At 30.3% G+C, this 16,300-nt stretch overlaps 1 protein-coding gene across 1 annotated transcript; it reads right to left on the bottom strand.

The window, feature by feature from the left end:
- Positions 1 to 11,147: 11,147 nt before the first annotated feature.
- Positions 11,148 to 15,427, bottom strand: LOC107434447 (receptor protein kinase TMK1). The gene is made up of 2 exons (XM_016045919.4): positions 12,791 to 15,427; positions 11,148 to 12,028 (listed from the first exon to the last, which is right to left on the bottom strand). Exons 1-2 carry the CDS (start codon positions 15,087 to 15,089, stop codon positions 11,487 to 11,489), a joined length of 2,841 nt encoding a protein of 946 aa, XP_015901405.2. The 5' UTR covers positions 15,090 to 15,427; the 3' UTR covers positions 11,148 to 11,486.
- Between the last annotated feature and the right edge of the window lie 873 nt (positions 15,428 to 16,300).

The following is a 16,300-nucleotide window of genomic DNA, read 5'->3' as shown; positions in this document are numbered from 1 at the left end:
TGTGTTTTCTATATATGTAATAAGCCGGGTGTTGAACGCGGTTCAACTTTGAAAAATAAATAAATTATAAAATAAAAAAAACTTAGGCAACAAATCGAATTAAATATAATTATATTTATTTATTATTATTATTTTTGGGTTTTAGAAAAGAAAGAGAAAAATAGGTGGAGTTGTGGTGTGGGAGAGATGGGTGGTGGTTTTGAATATTTGACCGTTGAAAATTTGAAATGGTAAAAATGGGAGCGCCGTGTGGTTGAGTAGTAGTATTAGTAGAGATAATAATAGGTATAAAAGGCCAAAGAGAGAGATTATGGATAGAAGGGGAGGTGTTATTTGAAAAATAATAATAATAATAAAAGGGGAAAAAATAATTAATGAGAGGAAAGAATGGATCAAATCAACAAAAAAGAAAATCAAACTGTTTGACGAAAAGTCAGTCAACCGGGTCGGTGGACTGACCGACTCGTATGAAGCTCGGCTGGCTCACATGACACGGACGGGACTCTTTCAACGTTTAACCAATCGCCGTGCTCCGTAATTTCGTTAAAACCCCTTTTATTTATTTATTTATTTTTGTTTCAATTAATATTTGCAAACTGGACCATACGTGCAATGGACGCGCCCACGAATACAATTTTGTTATATACTTTTTATTTTTATATATTTTTTGGCCCAGGAGGACTGATTGTTGAATTTTAAATAACTTGGCTAGCTCACCACGGCAAAAGGCAGTCTTTTTGTGACCACCTTTATTTTAAAAAAAAAAATTTATTTAGAAGGATTTTTTGTGAATGCGATTTTAGTCAAGAAATCAACAGCTCAACACTCATAGATTTTAATGTCTTTTTAGTCTACCAAATTAATTAACGTTGTTGGCAACGTTTATAGTGATTATTATGATATTTCATTTATAATAATGAAAAGAAGGTTTCAAAAAAAAAAAAAATGAAAAGAAAAAAAAAAGTTCATTAATTTGGTGTTTCTTTTCTCCCCAAAAAAAAATAAAAATCATAACTACTTTTTTAATGTTAAGTAGATTATTTAAATTAATTTATTGTTGAAAGCACTTATTTGATTGTAATAAGTTTTTTTTTTTTTAAATATTTTTGACTACAAATCAAAAGCTTTTTAAAAATAAACTAAAGAAATAAAATTTTAGGCTTTTTCCAAAAAAAGAAACTCTACTTTGAATTCATATAAAAAGATCAAAAGAGTATTAAATGAATTATCATAAACATTTTCTTAATTGATAATTAAACACTTATTATATTTACAATAAAAGTTTTTTTTATCTAAATTTTATTATAAAAAGCTGTACAGTTAAAAATCCTTTTTGTATAAAATATTTCAGATGGACCTTAATTATCATTTAAAATATAAGTTTATTTGACTTAATTGGTAGATTCCCACGCCCATACATAAAAAATTTTGAATTTGAGATATCAAAATTTAAATAAAACCATTAAAAAAATTGAAAACCAAAACTAAAAAACAATCATCAAATTTTAAATGCCATTTGTTTTGGAGCTTAGAATTAAAAATTAATAACGTGAAAGAGGATTTTATAAGATAGTAAAAGAATATTGGTTTTGGTCCAAATCAATCAACAGTGATTAACCTTACATACTATATTTGCCTTGTATGGAATCTCGGATTTTTTTTTTTTCTCTTTTTTTGGTTCATTTAATTGGATTGCCAAAATTGAAGAAGAACACCTCGAGAGCCATGTGCAGTTTGAGGCCTAAATAGGGAGGAAGAAGACAAAATAATTAAATGTGATAGTTTAAAGAAAGTGAAACTGGACCAAACTTTAATATTTTAAGAGTAGAATAAATTCCTCCGATGTCTTATTATATATATCCATATACATATAACCACGCAAATGTTGTGCCCAAAATAAAAGATGTAGGACCAAATTTCTTTGTGCAAATCAATCAAGGGGACAACTATTAGGAAAAAAAAAATTGCCTTTATGTGACAGTTGCTTAACAACCCCAAAAATTGAAATGACATTTCCAATATGGCCAAAAAAAAAGAAAAAAAGAGATACTGCTATGTAGGAAAAGCTTATGTGTTTGTTTGGATCTTATAAAGTTTGAATAGGCTCCTTCAATTTTCTTTTTTGTAGTAATACGGATTGTAATTTTTTCGGCTATAAGTATATATTGGAACTATTGTGTACCAATGAAATATATTATCCATTTGAAGTTGTCAGGTTTCATAGCGGCCACACTGCTGTAACAACCAAACAAGAAAAATCCACCTTTGCTACAAGAAATTGTCACTACAAAAGCATTTTTGTCATGTTGATATTACGATATCTAGCAATGCATTGTGTTTAATTCCACTTCTTCAAATTTGAACCACCTGGGTCCACCTGGGTTTGAGACGATTTGTTATAATTCGTTTTAGAAATTTGAGTTCGGCATGTTTAAAATGTTGTTTGATAACGTAATAATTTTTTGATTTTGATTTATATATTTGTTTGCTTTTGATAATAAAATTTATTAAGTATTTCAATTAATTATAAAGTTAAAAGAACATAAAATATATGTATATTCTAAATTGAACAAAATATAATTTCAAATTGTGTTGATATTTTACCTTTCTTTTATTTTTATTCAAGTTTATAATTAATTGAAATGTCTTAATTAACACTAATAAATATTTGAACTAAATAAATTACACAAATTAAATTGGAAAAAACAAAATCAAAAAACCATGATGTTGCCAAATTACGTTAATCGATATTATCTGATATGACTTGTTAATTAACTTTATTTTCACTTTCCCTAATTCTGCCAAAACAATAAGAGATAATGGATATAAAAATTGACAAACTATCCATATATTTTTGCTGTCTTAGGTAGTAAAAAATTTCTTTTTAGAAAAAAGAAATTAAATAAAAACAATTTAACTTGCGTGAAAGTTTATTAACGTATTTAGTGCAGTAAAGCATTTGCTCAATTGGGAGCTCAAGCCCACCCAACATATTTAAGAAAATATATATGTGCATATATATATATATATATATATTATTAATTACCATATAAATATAAAATAAAACAATTAATTAAATAAAGAAGATATAACAATAATGTAAAGAAAAAAAAAAAAAGAAAGAGAAAAAGAAGAAAAAAGAAAAAGGGGGTGGGGTGAAAATTTAAAAGTATAGATTAGTTTGTATCTTGATGAGAAATTAATTTAACTTCTTCAAAGGAAAAGAAAAACAAAAGAAAGTAAGAACAAGGATATAGATATTCTGTTCTTTTATTTGTATCTTAAATTTTTCCTAGTAATTACAAATAGATGCATCATTTAAAATTCCATCTTATTTTTATTTCTTTTACTCCACTAACAGTTTCATTAAAATGTTTAGGGATTATATTTTTATTTATTTATTTATTTTTACTCCAAAAAAGGCTACCTCTCGGTTTTATCTCCCTCACATGGCCAATAGGCCCTTTTTTTTGTTTTTGCTTCTTTATTCATATACTTTTTCTTCTTCTTTGAAAGTTAGAAACTTTTTGTTTTTTCCTAAAGGCTTTTTCTACTCCATTTTTCTCCCACGCCCCATAACTTTTATTTTTTGTTACAGTGAGAACCTAATAACACTGTTTTTTTTTTTTTTTTTTTTTTGGGGGGGGACGAAAAGAAAGTTCCTATTAAGATAAATGAGAAAATAATAAGCTTTGATATATTTCGTTGCACTCGCATGGTTTTCATAATATTGTTCTTGTTCTCCAAATATATGATTGTTGGTTGAAATTAAAAAGTAATAACACTATTTTTTTAGTGGGTTGGGTCATCTATTTCTGTTTACACTATCTCGTATATTTGCATTGCATTTTTTTTTCCCAATAAAAAAATTAATCTCTGTGTGTGTAAATATCCGTATATACATGCATATTTAAAGGTAAAGCTTAATATATAGCTTATTTTTATTTTAAATTTTTTGGTTGACAAATTAATACAAATTTTTATTATTGATTTTCACTTGAAAAAAAAAAAAATCAAGCCCTCCCAAGTATTAAATCTTGGTTATATCCTTGATTTTTTTTTTTGAATAAAAGTTATATCCTTGATTTCGTGGGTGATATACTCAACTTATATATTTTAGGATAAATTTTATTTAGACAATTTAAATTTTTCGATAATTACATTTATACATGATGTTTGAAAAATCATTATTAACCTTCATTTACCTTACTATATCCATTAAAACAAATGTATCTATCAATTTTAATAAGTTTTTATCTGTTAATTTTAACGGTTAAAGTCAAAATAAAAATTAACAATTAATATTTTTATATTTGATTAATATAGTAAAAATATAATTTTGACTTTCATTTGCAAAATTAATTAGTAAAAAATAAAAAATGAATATATTTTGATAGCTATAAAAATTTTTAAAAAATAAATGATGATTTTTAAGAAATATGAAATTTAAGAATAAATAAAAAAATGAAGAGATTTAAATTAAATTTTCCTTGTATTTTATATGTCACCGAAAGAAATTGTCATTTTTTCATAATTAAAAAAAAAATCTATGTGATTCTTTTGTATAGGAGACTATTTATTTTCGTATTCAAATCTTGTTTTTTTTTTTTTTTTTTAGGGTAATTTCGTATTCAAATATTTAAGATGGCGGTTTTTGACCACATTAATTTATTTACCTGGAAAATATTTTGGTTGTACTTTTATCATATGTGATTCAACATGTGTACGGTAAAAGAAGGAAAGTTCTCCAGAAGACAGTCATTGGTTTTGGACAACGTTCTTTTGTGAGGTTTTTGATTTGAGTACTTATAATGATGACAAATATATAGTTCTAAAATGACAGATTCAATCACCAATTTAAATAACAGGTTGGAAAAACATAAAGAAAAACTTTTTTTAAGAAAATTTAATAAGATTTAAAAAAAAAAACGTAAGAGGAAAAATAATAATAATAATAAAAAAATCCCTCCGAAATGTGGTTCTTGAAAACTACAGGCCTTTTTTTTGCTAAGCTATCTGCATATATGGGCTAGGAAATTGGGCTAGCACAGTGTGTTGAGCGTAGATTCAAAATGGGCCATTGACCACTGTCCTATCATGTTGACTGCTTCAGGGTTGGACCAGTTTGTGTTACAGTTTATTTTGGCATATAGATGCTCCCTTAAAACTCATTAAGCAAACTAGGAAATTTCTAAATACATCGCAAAATAGGCTGTATATACCGTTTCCATAAAAGTGGACTAACACGTTTATTTTATGGTGGACATATCACGTCCTATCACAACTGGTGAAACCTTATAATTTCTGCAATTTTTTTCTTCGTTGGACCACATTTGATAGAAGTTGAGATATCTACTTTAAGATAAACTTGTAAACCTGCCATAGTAGAACTATATATAAGAACAATTTGATATTCTAGGAACTATATCTCAAATTATAATTGTAATAGATATAATATATATAATTTGGAACAACTTTCCACAAAAACCATATGAACATTTTTTTCAGTTGAATGGAGAAACAAGCTCCTTCTAGACAATTAGTTTAGTGTTGGATACATAGTTTTGAACAAAAGAGTGAACCCATGTAGCTCACCAAAAGGTCCAAATAAAAGGCCTTTTAAGGTAGATAGTAGAGTGAATTTCATTCTTTCAAAAATGAGGGCCCAACTTGGTATTCTAAATTAGATGATATTTGCATCCATACTAGCATTGAGTCACTCTTCTCTGCATCAAATTTTTATCTGTCTTTTAAATTTTGTAACCATTTTAAACTCTTTAATTGACCAGTGTGGTTCCTCTAATTAAGATCTTATTGAATAATAATTGTTAATTATCTAATTGTATGGGATCCAGCACCATAAGATTTAGACAAATAAAAAATTAACACCACATGGAAATAAAGAGGACTGCTTCCATACCGGTGTAGAGACAAATATTATTATTCACAAAAAAATAAAATAAATAAATAAATAAATAAATAAGGTTTAGAATAATACCAATCATACGCAATATCCAATAATATGACATATATTTTAACCTCAAAAACAATTTTCTTGAAAAAGAACCATAAAAAGGCACAAAGTTGAAGAGATCCATCAATCAAAGTGAAAGTATGTCGTATTTCGAATCCATCAATTTCTTTGTTGCTGGAAAAAGATTCTGGGAGTAATAGAAGTAAATAATATTCCTTTAAGATTACCAGTACACACCAAAATTCCATCCATATGGACTGGAGTACACAATAAAAAGTTTGAGAGGGACTTGTAGGAATAATATTAAAAGGGATTTTAGTTGAAAAACACAATTTTCAATCTTCGCATAGAATATGCAATAACGTTAAGCAAACGGAGATATGATTTTGTTGTGGAGTCTGGAAGATGATAACATGTATGCATATAGTTGTCACCACCAGCTTTCCACTTGCTATTTATTATGTATCTTTCAAAATATGTTTAGAATTTGAAAAAATAGTAATTTACAGAAGAAAAGAGAACAAATAAAATAAAATAAGAAAAACGAACTTCATCAGAGAAACCAATTAATGCATGGTTTTTTTCTTTTAATTTTTCTTAATAAACTTGCAAATTAACCATGAAAATGAGATTAAAGAGGTGACTAAAGACTAATTCAATCGATTTTTCTTTTATTTTTTATTTTTATAAAAAGAGAGAGATATTTTTCAAGATCGACCAATAGCGTACTCAAATCTTGGACCAATATGGACCATATGCATATATTTATTATTTACAGCTCATTGATTGACAGTTTGGCATCTTATTTTATTTATTTATTTCTAAGCTTTATGCAAGTTTAGCCAATATATATGTATACATATATATTACCAAGTCAACAGAGATATTAGCTAACAAGGAAAAAAGAGCGTCAAAGAGAGTGAGTTGTTTGGTTTGTTCTCTCTGACAGTAATACATGTGGCTGGCTCTTGTCCTTTAAGCAAGTTATATAGGCATTGCATACTCTTCGTTTGAATCCTCCTAAGCTCTTCTCTCTCTCTCTCTCTCTCTCTCTCTCTCTCTCTATATATATATATATATATATGTATATGTATAATATGCATGTATATATTATTTAATGTTTGTGTTTCGTATAAAACAAGTCGGCTAGCAGAGAGATGGTGAACACAAATTTAATGTAATGTTGTCAAATATTGTTTACGTGAAAGATATAAAGCTATATACTGTAGTTCATCTGCTACTACCCAAAATATATTTGATCTTCTTAACTACATGTCGAGCTACAATATTTACTTACATGGACTTTTTTTTTTAAAAGAAAAAAAAAATTAAAGCATTTATATTCATGACCTATATAGGCAGAGGAATACCTTACTCTTTTAGCCACCAAAGAAAGACATGGGATAACTCCTACACGCCCTTTCACCTACCTTTTTAGCCAAATAATAAAAAACAAGAAACCTTCTTAGTCAAAATAGATGGAAATTACAATGAACAAACTTTTTCATGAATTACAAAATAGCATATATGTATATGTGTATATGTATAGACTTGAATATTCCTGGACTCTTTAGGCTGAGGAATGCCTTAAAAACAGAAAACCTTCTTGGTTAAAATAGAAGGAAAGTGCAATTTTCTTTGTTAATCAGATTCTAAGGACAAGGAGTGAGTTCCATTATACTGTAATTAGCAATTTTTTTTAATAAAAAACTTGCTTACCAAATGATATGACATTATAATATTGGGTTTATTTTCTATAGTTAATTACTCAAATTGATAACAAACTACCACATTATTTAATATTTAAATTTTGATAAACATTGGACCAAAGAAAATAAATTTGATAAACAAATTTGATAACTCAAATATTATTCGGAACACTTTGTACAGCTGTAGTAAAAGCTTATTGACTCTAACCTTTTCCTAAAACAGAAGATATATATATATATATATATATATATATAATAAGATTGGTAAAGGGAACAAGGGAAAGAAACAGAAAACATTATTAAGGAAAGAAAAAAAAAAAAAAAACTTTCAATCACCTAGATTTCATCTTTTTGAAATTATTCCCAATTTACAGTTAAAAAAAATGACAACGAGACAAATACTAAAATTTTTACATTCTGTATTAGATTTTTTATTTCAATTATTAATTAAGGTGTCATATACCCGTTACAAGGTAGGAGATATTTTTCTATAGCAACAATTCCCTTCGACCGTCCAATGGAATCAATAGTATTCATTTTTATTTTTTGATAAAATAGTAGTCAAAATCATGACCATTAGCTGTCTACACAGAACAATTAAAATGCTCGACCCAAAAAAAAAAAAAAAAAAAAAAAAAAGAACAATTCAAATGACACAAACCATTCTAAGGTTCACATGAATCAATTATTGAAACCTATTTTTTGATACCATGTAAAAGAGAAATTAAAAAAAAAAAAAAATCACAAGTCCACATTTGACCTGCTAAATTTTGTGTACAGTGTATAAAGCTGGAGTACTAATTTAATTAATAGAAAATTCCAAACGTAAAATTTGGAGTATATCATATATGAAATATCAAAATCCATTGATAGTGACAATGTTTTTTGTTTCATAGAGTTTGAAGAGTTGGCATGTGAGACCCAAATAAGAATTTAGTGTTGGCAATCACATCTAATTAAAAGGCCTCACGATGTATCTGAACATGGACCCTACCTCTCAACCAAAACATGTGGCCTTATTGTCTATGGAATATTGATGATAAAATTTGTTGATGACCAATGAAATAATGTAATATTATTCTATTTTGATATTTCTTGTTTCCGAACAATTACCATCTATGCCTAACTACATGTTGCGGTTTAATTTGTGGGCCAAAATATATTCTATTGATGATCTTAAATTCAACCATCACAGTCTCTCAGCCATTCATTATTATCCACCCAATTGAATTTAACGTTATCCATTTCATATAATCTTATTATAATATATACTACATAGTAGTTATAAATATCTTTTTTTCTTTTTAAAATAATAATAATAATTCACTGTATTGCTTTTTTTATTTTTATTTTAGTGAATCAGTAGTTCTAATGCTTTTGTTATTTAGGAAAATCCCCTTAGGATAAAATAGAAATAACGCTTTAGTTGGTTTTTTTTTTTTTTTTTTTTTTAAATGCTTACCTCAAACACAGTTGGGAAAAGCAAAATATATTAACAAGTGGCTTTTATTATTATTATTATTATTATTATCATCATCATTATTAGCATAAAATAACACTCCCTAAAATTAATTGTAAAAACCGTTTCTAACACCTATACCCCTTCGATTATTAAATTTTTACACTTTAATTCTTGATTATATTTTTTGTAGCATTTTGGTCTTTAAATTTAAAAGATTTTGCATTTTAGACATTTAACCACTTTTGATCTACTTTTTATTGTTACAAGGCATATTGTAATGCACTTTATTTAATTATTTGTTTTTTTGACAAGGAAGCATATATAATGCATTTATTGTAATAATAAAATAATAAAATTACATAACCTAAAAAAAAAAGATGGGTAAGTTGCGTTTAATGCGTTGCATGTTTTAAAACTACTAAAAATAAATAAAAAAATGATTAAAGAATAAAGTCCCAAAGAGAAAAAGTTTAAAAATTATAATATTAAAGAAAAAATAATCAGATATTAATTAAATGTAAAAATTTAATAATTGAAAGAGTAGAGATGCTAGATACTCTAATAAAAAATTTAAAAAAAAAATAAAAGAAAGAAGAAGAAGAAGAAAACAGATGGTGACAAAAATAATTCAAACATCGATTTAAGAAAATCCAAAGCCAGAAATCATGGCTAAACTGCTGCAAAAGCAAAGAATTAAATTAGTTTAATTAAAAAAAAAAAAAAAAAAAACAGAAAGAAGAAGAAGAAGAAGAAAACAGATGCTGACAAAAATAATTCAACCATGGATTTAAGAAAATCCAGAACCAGAAATCAGGGCTGAACTCCTGCAAAAGCAAAGAATTAAATTAGTTTATAATTTTGCTGAAAAAAAAAAGAAAAAGAAAAAGAAAAAGTCAACAGAAGAAGAAGGAGAAAAAAAAATGAGTAAAAAAGGGGAAAAAATAATCATAGAGAGAGAAATGATATGTCCACGTAGTCAGTGTCAGAGTGGTTGGAGAATATTCGGAGGAGACAAAGAAAATGCAAGCTGGCAAGCATTTCAGACACCTATTCCATGTCTCACACGTGTCTGTCTCTGCCTCTAAACAACATAGATTTTAAGACATTCGTGGGGGCATGGGCTATCTCAATCTCCTTTTATCTTTATTTATTTGTTTGTTTTTTTTTTTTTAATTTTTATTTCGTCATTCTTCCCAAGTTAAATTTTTTTAATCCCTTATATATTTCTTTAATCTTTTAGAATAATTAAATCGATCAATTTGAATCTTTTAGTTGGTTTTTTTTTTTTAAACAATGTTTAACTTAAACCTATCTCTCTTAATGCAATTTTGTTTTTTTTGTTTTCAAATTTGATAAATTAACCACCACATATCTTCCAAATATGTAGTTTAATGAAAGACAAATAAAATAAATTGCTCTCGGCAACTTAAATAATTGAAGAATTAAAAATATGGAATATAATTTTTTGCCCATTTCATTTTTGTTTTTTAAAAATATGGGAAACACATCCTCAACATGTGTAAAACAAAACAAAAAATAAGAAAAGAAAAAGTAACAAACAAGTAGATGGAGAATGAAGAAGTGACATATTACTAGAAGTTGTTCCTAAATTTGAGAAATTTATTGCATGAACCAAATGTATCACCAAGGCGAATCTAGAAAAGTTGTTCAATGCTAAAAGAATAATGCTACACGCAATGAATAATTTACCAACCAATGTGAGAATATGATGTAGCACTACTTTATTAATTAAAAAAAAAAACAACATAAACTAAATAATGCCATTATTTGGCTACCATAGTTGGTAAATGTATTTGTGCCCACAACGTTAGTATTACTAAAAAGTTTGTCTAATGAAGGAAATATCATCACAAAATATCATTTGGCAAGGCAGAAAACATCTCACACAAAATATCATTTGGCAAGGCAGAAAACATCTCACACAAAAATCTACTGGAGCTTGATACACTTGAAAAGTAAAAATTAAATAAAAGCACCATCATGGTAAACCAAATCATTATCCATAGGCTTTGGTAAAATAAATACAAAGCAACCAAATCACCAAGCTCTTGAAAGATGAAACTTAAAGAAAATCCTTTTTTTTTTTACTTTTTAAATATAACTGCCTATTTGCACAATTCATAACACTTCTAAAATACCAGAGATATGAGAACTACTAAAACGTAACTCCAACTAGGTATGGAAACTTAAGCAGAAACCTTTAAAAAAGAAAAAAACACTAAAAATAAAAAATATAGAAAGACACAAAGGTCTGGGTATTAACAAAACAAGCCACCTGGAGTCTTCAAATGGGGACTCAAAACTTTATCTCTCTATAACTTCATCTTCCATCAGATGATTCGAAGCTGGTTGCGAACCCATTTGGCCTAGCAGGGATGCTGGTCTGTGTATTATCACTGGCAAAAAATGATGAAGAACTAGAATCATCCAGGGTGCCACTGCCCTCGAAAGCCTGCCATTTCTTGAGTACTTGCGGCAAGCTCATGTCCAGACTGATTCCGTTGATTCCATATATGTCTTCTGACTCTTCTGCTTCGGACGGTTTCCAGACATCAATGAGAGATGAAAGCGCATTGACTGCATGACCCATGTCAGGCCTCTGGTAGGGCTCTCTAGCAGTACAATGGCCGGCTAGCTCAGCAACGGTGCTAATACTAGCAAGAGTTTCCTCGTTCAGATCAATTGTCTGGTCAATGACCTTCTGGAGTGAATCCTTGCTCATCAGAACTCTACGGAACCATGTGACAAGGTGCAAGCTTTCTTCAGGCTGGCTCTCATCTAGTGCTTTTCTTCCAGTGATCAGCTCCATTAAAATCACTCCGAAGCTATATACATCAACCTTAGTAGTCACTCGTCCAGTAACTGATCCATAATCCACAAAATTTTATTTTAGTTACTTGAAGATTGACCAATTAATGAGATAGAAAAAATTAACATGTACCAATTTGCTTAAAAAACAGGACATACTCAGATTTTTGTCATTTAATAACAATGTTGTAAAGAATGCTTCTAAAGAAAGATTTTCTGTTCATTCTTAAGAAAAATGAAAAACTAACCTTTCAAATACAAAACGAAAAAAAGAGAAAAAACTACAGCTTCTAAGCAAAAGAAATATGGAAGAGACATCCAAACAAAAATTTGATAACATGGTTGCTCAATTTTTGTGACAGATAAAAACATATGCCTTGTCCCTTTCAGTCTTGCTAAGTAAAAATGAATTCAAAATTTTAAAACAATAGTAAGCAAGCAGCATAAAAAGAAATGAATAATCTCATTCAATTATTTCACATACAATTCATGTAACTCACATGAATCCAAAGAAGGAAACAATCATCTGACAAAAAACGATCCAATGAATGAACATCAAATGTGATCAGTTAAACATCGCAGATGGCTTTAGTGTTGTTTCTCAATTATCTCCAATTTTTCTCTAGTGTTCCGACTCCCTCACTAAATTCCCTTAGTAATATAAAATTAGCAAATTGTTCAGGGACAAACAATGGAATACTAATCGGCATACTTGTAGATTGAGCACAGCCAAATACAGTTTTTCTAATCACGCATAAAAGAAAGGCACAAACAAAGCTTATAATGTCAAATGAAGTACATATAGAAAAGACTTACCTGCATATTCTGGGGCAAGATAGCCAAAAGTTCCCGCAAGCCTTGTCTCAATTGAGTGTTTCCCTTCCGGAGCAAGGCGAACAAGTCCAAAGTCTGCAACTTTAGCCCGCATATCATCTCCAAGAAGAATATTTGATGGCTTAAGATCTCTATGGATAAAACTCTGATGGGCTAAACCATGGAGATATTCAACACCTCTTGCAACATCCAAGGCTATGGAAAGCCTTCTAGTCCATTCAAGTGGCTTAAGCCCTTCCTCTTCCCAGCTAAACAGATACCTACTAAGAGTCCCCTGAGGCATGTACTCATAAACAAGGAGCCTCTCATTTCCTTCCAAGCAGTATCCAAGAAGTGCAACCAAATGTCGATGCCGAACCTTGGAAAGAACATTAATCTCAGACGTGAACTCAGTCAGACCTTTCTCAACCACTCCTATGGATTCCATCCTCTTCACCGCAATTTGCGTTCCATCATGCAATTCTCCTTTGTAAACAGTTCCGAAACCCCCTTGTCCCAACACTTTTTCTTGGCTGAAATTATTTGTCACATTCCTTAACAATTGAATAGAAATGACCATGTTCCCAGCCTCAACCACTTGAATGTCATTCTGTCCACTACTCGTCGGACTATAAGGTTCACTGCTGCTTGCATTAACCCTATTTGCAACTGTAATCTTCACCGCATCTTGGTCACCAGAGTAACGAGGATGAACCACCACCGCATTTGGACTTTGCACCCTGCTAGAATACTTCCTTTTTCTAGTTATCAGGAAAAATGCTATAGCCCCAATGACAAGAAGCCCACCAACACCGGCAATGACAACTCCAACATATACGCCAGTCTTAGATTTCTTATTAGCACCAGAGGGAGAGTCCGTACCCGGGGGTGATCCAGGTGTATCACCACCACTAGGAGTTCCCGGTGGAGGGGTCACGAAATCCTTACCGATATCCGGATTCCCTTCCGTCTTAACAACAACATTACTCTTAAAAGGTGGTATTTTACCATGAAGCTGGTTGTTCGAAACATCAACAGTAATAAGTTCATTCAGTTTTGTAAGCTCTACAGGTATTGTACCAGTGAGATTATTATCAGCGAGGTTCAACGTTTTCAAAGCAGTAAGCTTGGAAAAATTAGGGGAGATGGTACCCACAAGATGCATCTTAGGAAAATTAATAACTGTAATATCTTTATCTCCACAAGTAACACCTCTCCAATCAGCACAAGGATCGTTTCCTTGCCAGGCACTAGCAAAATCAGCTGGATAATCCATGGCTTCCACAATTGAAAGCAGAATACCTACACGGGTATCACAAGGAACACCAGGTGTAGGCAAACAAAAGCTATTACGACCTCCATTATCCACAGCAACAGTACCACCAAACTCAGGAGTTGGTCCTTGTAGCAAATTATTTGTGAGATTGACAACGGTAAGCCCTTTAAGACTCGTCAAAGAAGGAGGTACAATACCTGTGAACTGGTTATCTCTGAGACTCAATTGCTTCAATTTTTGCGAGTTGGAAAAATCCGGTAAAGGTCCGGTGAAAGAGTTTCCGTGGAGCCAAACATCATTCAACTCGGTCATATCCTTCAACACCTCGATTGAACCATTAAGCTTGTTACCATTCAACCAGAGTGATCGAATCGAAGAGCCAGAGAAATTCGAAGGCAACCCACCTTCAAGGCTATTGAAAGACAAATGCAAATCAGTAAGAGCTGGGAAATTGGTAACCCCAAAGAAGTCTGGGATTTCCCCGACAAGGTTAGCACTGACGGCTGAGAATTCCTTAAGAGTCGAACATTCTTTGAGGCTGTCGGGAATTGACCACTTCGCAAATTGGTTCTTGTCGATGGTGATGCTCTCGACGGCGGTCATTCCAGTGAAGAAATCAGGAGGGAAAGAAGTGAAGTTGTTGGTGTGGGCTATCAGAACACGAAACGAAGCCAACCCAGAGAAACTCGGGAACGACCCGGTGAGTTGGTTGTTCTGCACCTCGAACTGTTGCAACTGGGTGAGTTTTCCGATTTCCGGTGGTAGTGTGCCTTTAAGGTTCTGGTTACCCAGTTGTATCTTCGTGACCTGACCATCCGAATTACAGGTTACTTTTGGCCACTTACAGTAATCGGAATCCGTCCACCCGAGACTGTCCGTTCCAATGCTCTTCTTCAGAGCATTCATGGCTGCTGCATCGGACTGAGACTCCACTGGAACAGAGGAAAGGAAAACGAGAAGGATGATAAAGAAAGGGGTTAAAACACCAGAACCCCATAAACCCAGATGGGGTTGGGGTTCGTTCATTGGATTTTCTAAGGAAAATTCAGCAAGAAAAAAAAAAAAAAAAAAAAAAAACAAAAAGTTCTCAGAAGTCCCTCTGTGATGATGATGGAAAAAAACTAAAACTTTCAACAATGGTATCACATTCTGTGATCATGGAAAACAAGAGGGTAATGAGACAGAGAGAGAGAGAGAGAAAGAGAGAGAGAGAGAGAGATTGAGAATAAGAAAAAGAATTGGAAAAGAGAAAGGCAGAAGAAACGGCGGAGATGGTGGAGGAAGTAAAAACGGAATGTAAAGGAAAAAAGAAGGAAAAAGAAAAGGAAATGAAAAAAGTTGGAATTTATTTTTATTTTTTTTCCCCCTAAAAATCCAATTGGGAAAGAGTAGAGGCGGGGGTTTCCATTGACTGTGTGTCAGTGTTTGGAAACAGAAAAAACATAGTTGGCAACGTTAACGTGTGGGGTCCATCGGGTTAAAACTAAAAAAAATAAAATAAAACAAAACAAAAACCAAAAAACAAAAACAAAAACAAAAACAAAGCCAGAAACAAATTAAAAAACGAAAGTGTTTTTGTTTTTTAAAATTTGAAAAGAAATTCAATTGTGGAGGGGTTACACTTGGATAGTTTATGACCAATTGTTTTTTTGTGGAGAGCATGGCACTTAACAGATGAGTCTTGAGTTTTCTTTTTTTTTTTTTGGGATAAGAATTTGCTGTCTTTGATTTCGATTTCTAAATTCTTCAAAGCCAAACAGGGTATATTATATTCATGATTTTTTATTTTTTTTGATAAATTATCTTTTTGTTTTCTTTCTTTTATTTCAATCTCATACAGCTCAGCATCTTTTGTATTTTGAACTGTTTTTCTTAAAAAATAAAAATAAAAATTAAACTATACCCTAAAAAAATAGAAAATCGGGAAAAATCCTTTTCAAAGAAATTTTGATTTGGTTTTGATTTTCTAAAATTAGGATTCGGATTTTTTCTTACTTTTTTGATTTGGTGTATATATACATATCATAAATATCTTTTGCATAACATCAAATTTTGTATTTTAAGAAAGTATTAGAAGATAAAATCTGATACGTTATATTGTTTTTGATTAAATCCCAAATAAGTAATGACTTAATTGAATGGTGAATCTTCATGATTATGGTTAAAAAAAAAAAATTCTATGAATTACTCACAAGATTTTCATTAAAAATAAAAATAAAAAGCACAAGAACAAACAT

Source organism: Ziziphus jujuba, chromosome 12 (genome assembly GCF_031755915.1).
Source record: "Ziziphus jujuba cultivar Dongzao chromosome 12, ASM3175591v1".
In the NCBI taxonomy this organism is placed as follows: Eukaryota; Viridiplantae; Streptophyta; class Magnoliopsida; order Rosales; family Rhamnaceae; genus Ziziphus; species Ziziphus jujuba.
Note: the sequence above shows the minus strand (reverse complement) of the source record. Positions and strands in the feature narration are given on the sequence as shown.

Coding starts and splice junctions, on each gene's coding strand:
- LOC107434447 (XM_016045919.4), bottom strand. CDS start 15,089: ATGAACGAACCCCAACCCCATCTGGGTTTATGGGGTTCTGGTGTTTTA. Junction 12,029..12,790: donor TCTTGCCCCAGAATATGCAG/GTAAGTCTTTTC, acceptor ATTATGGATCAG/TTACTGGACGAGTGACTACT.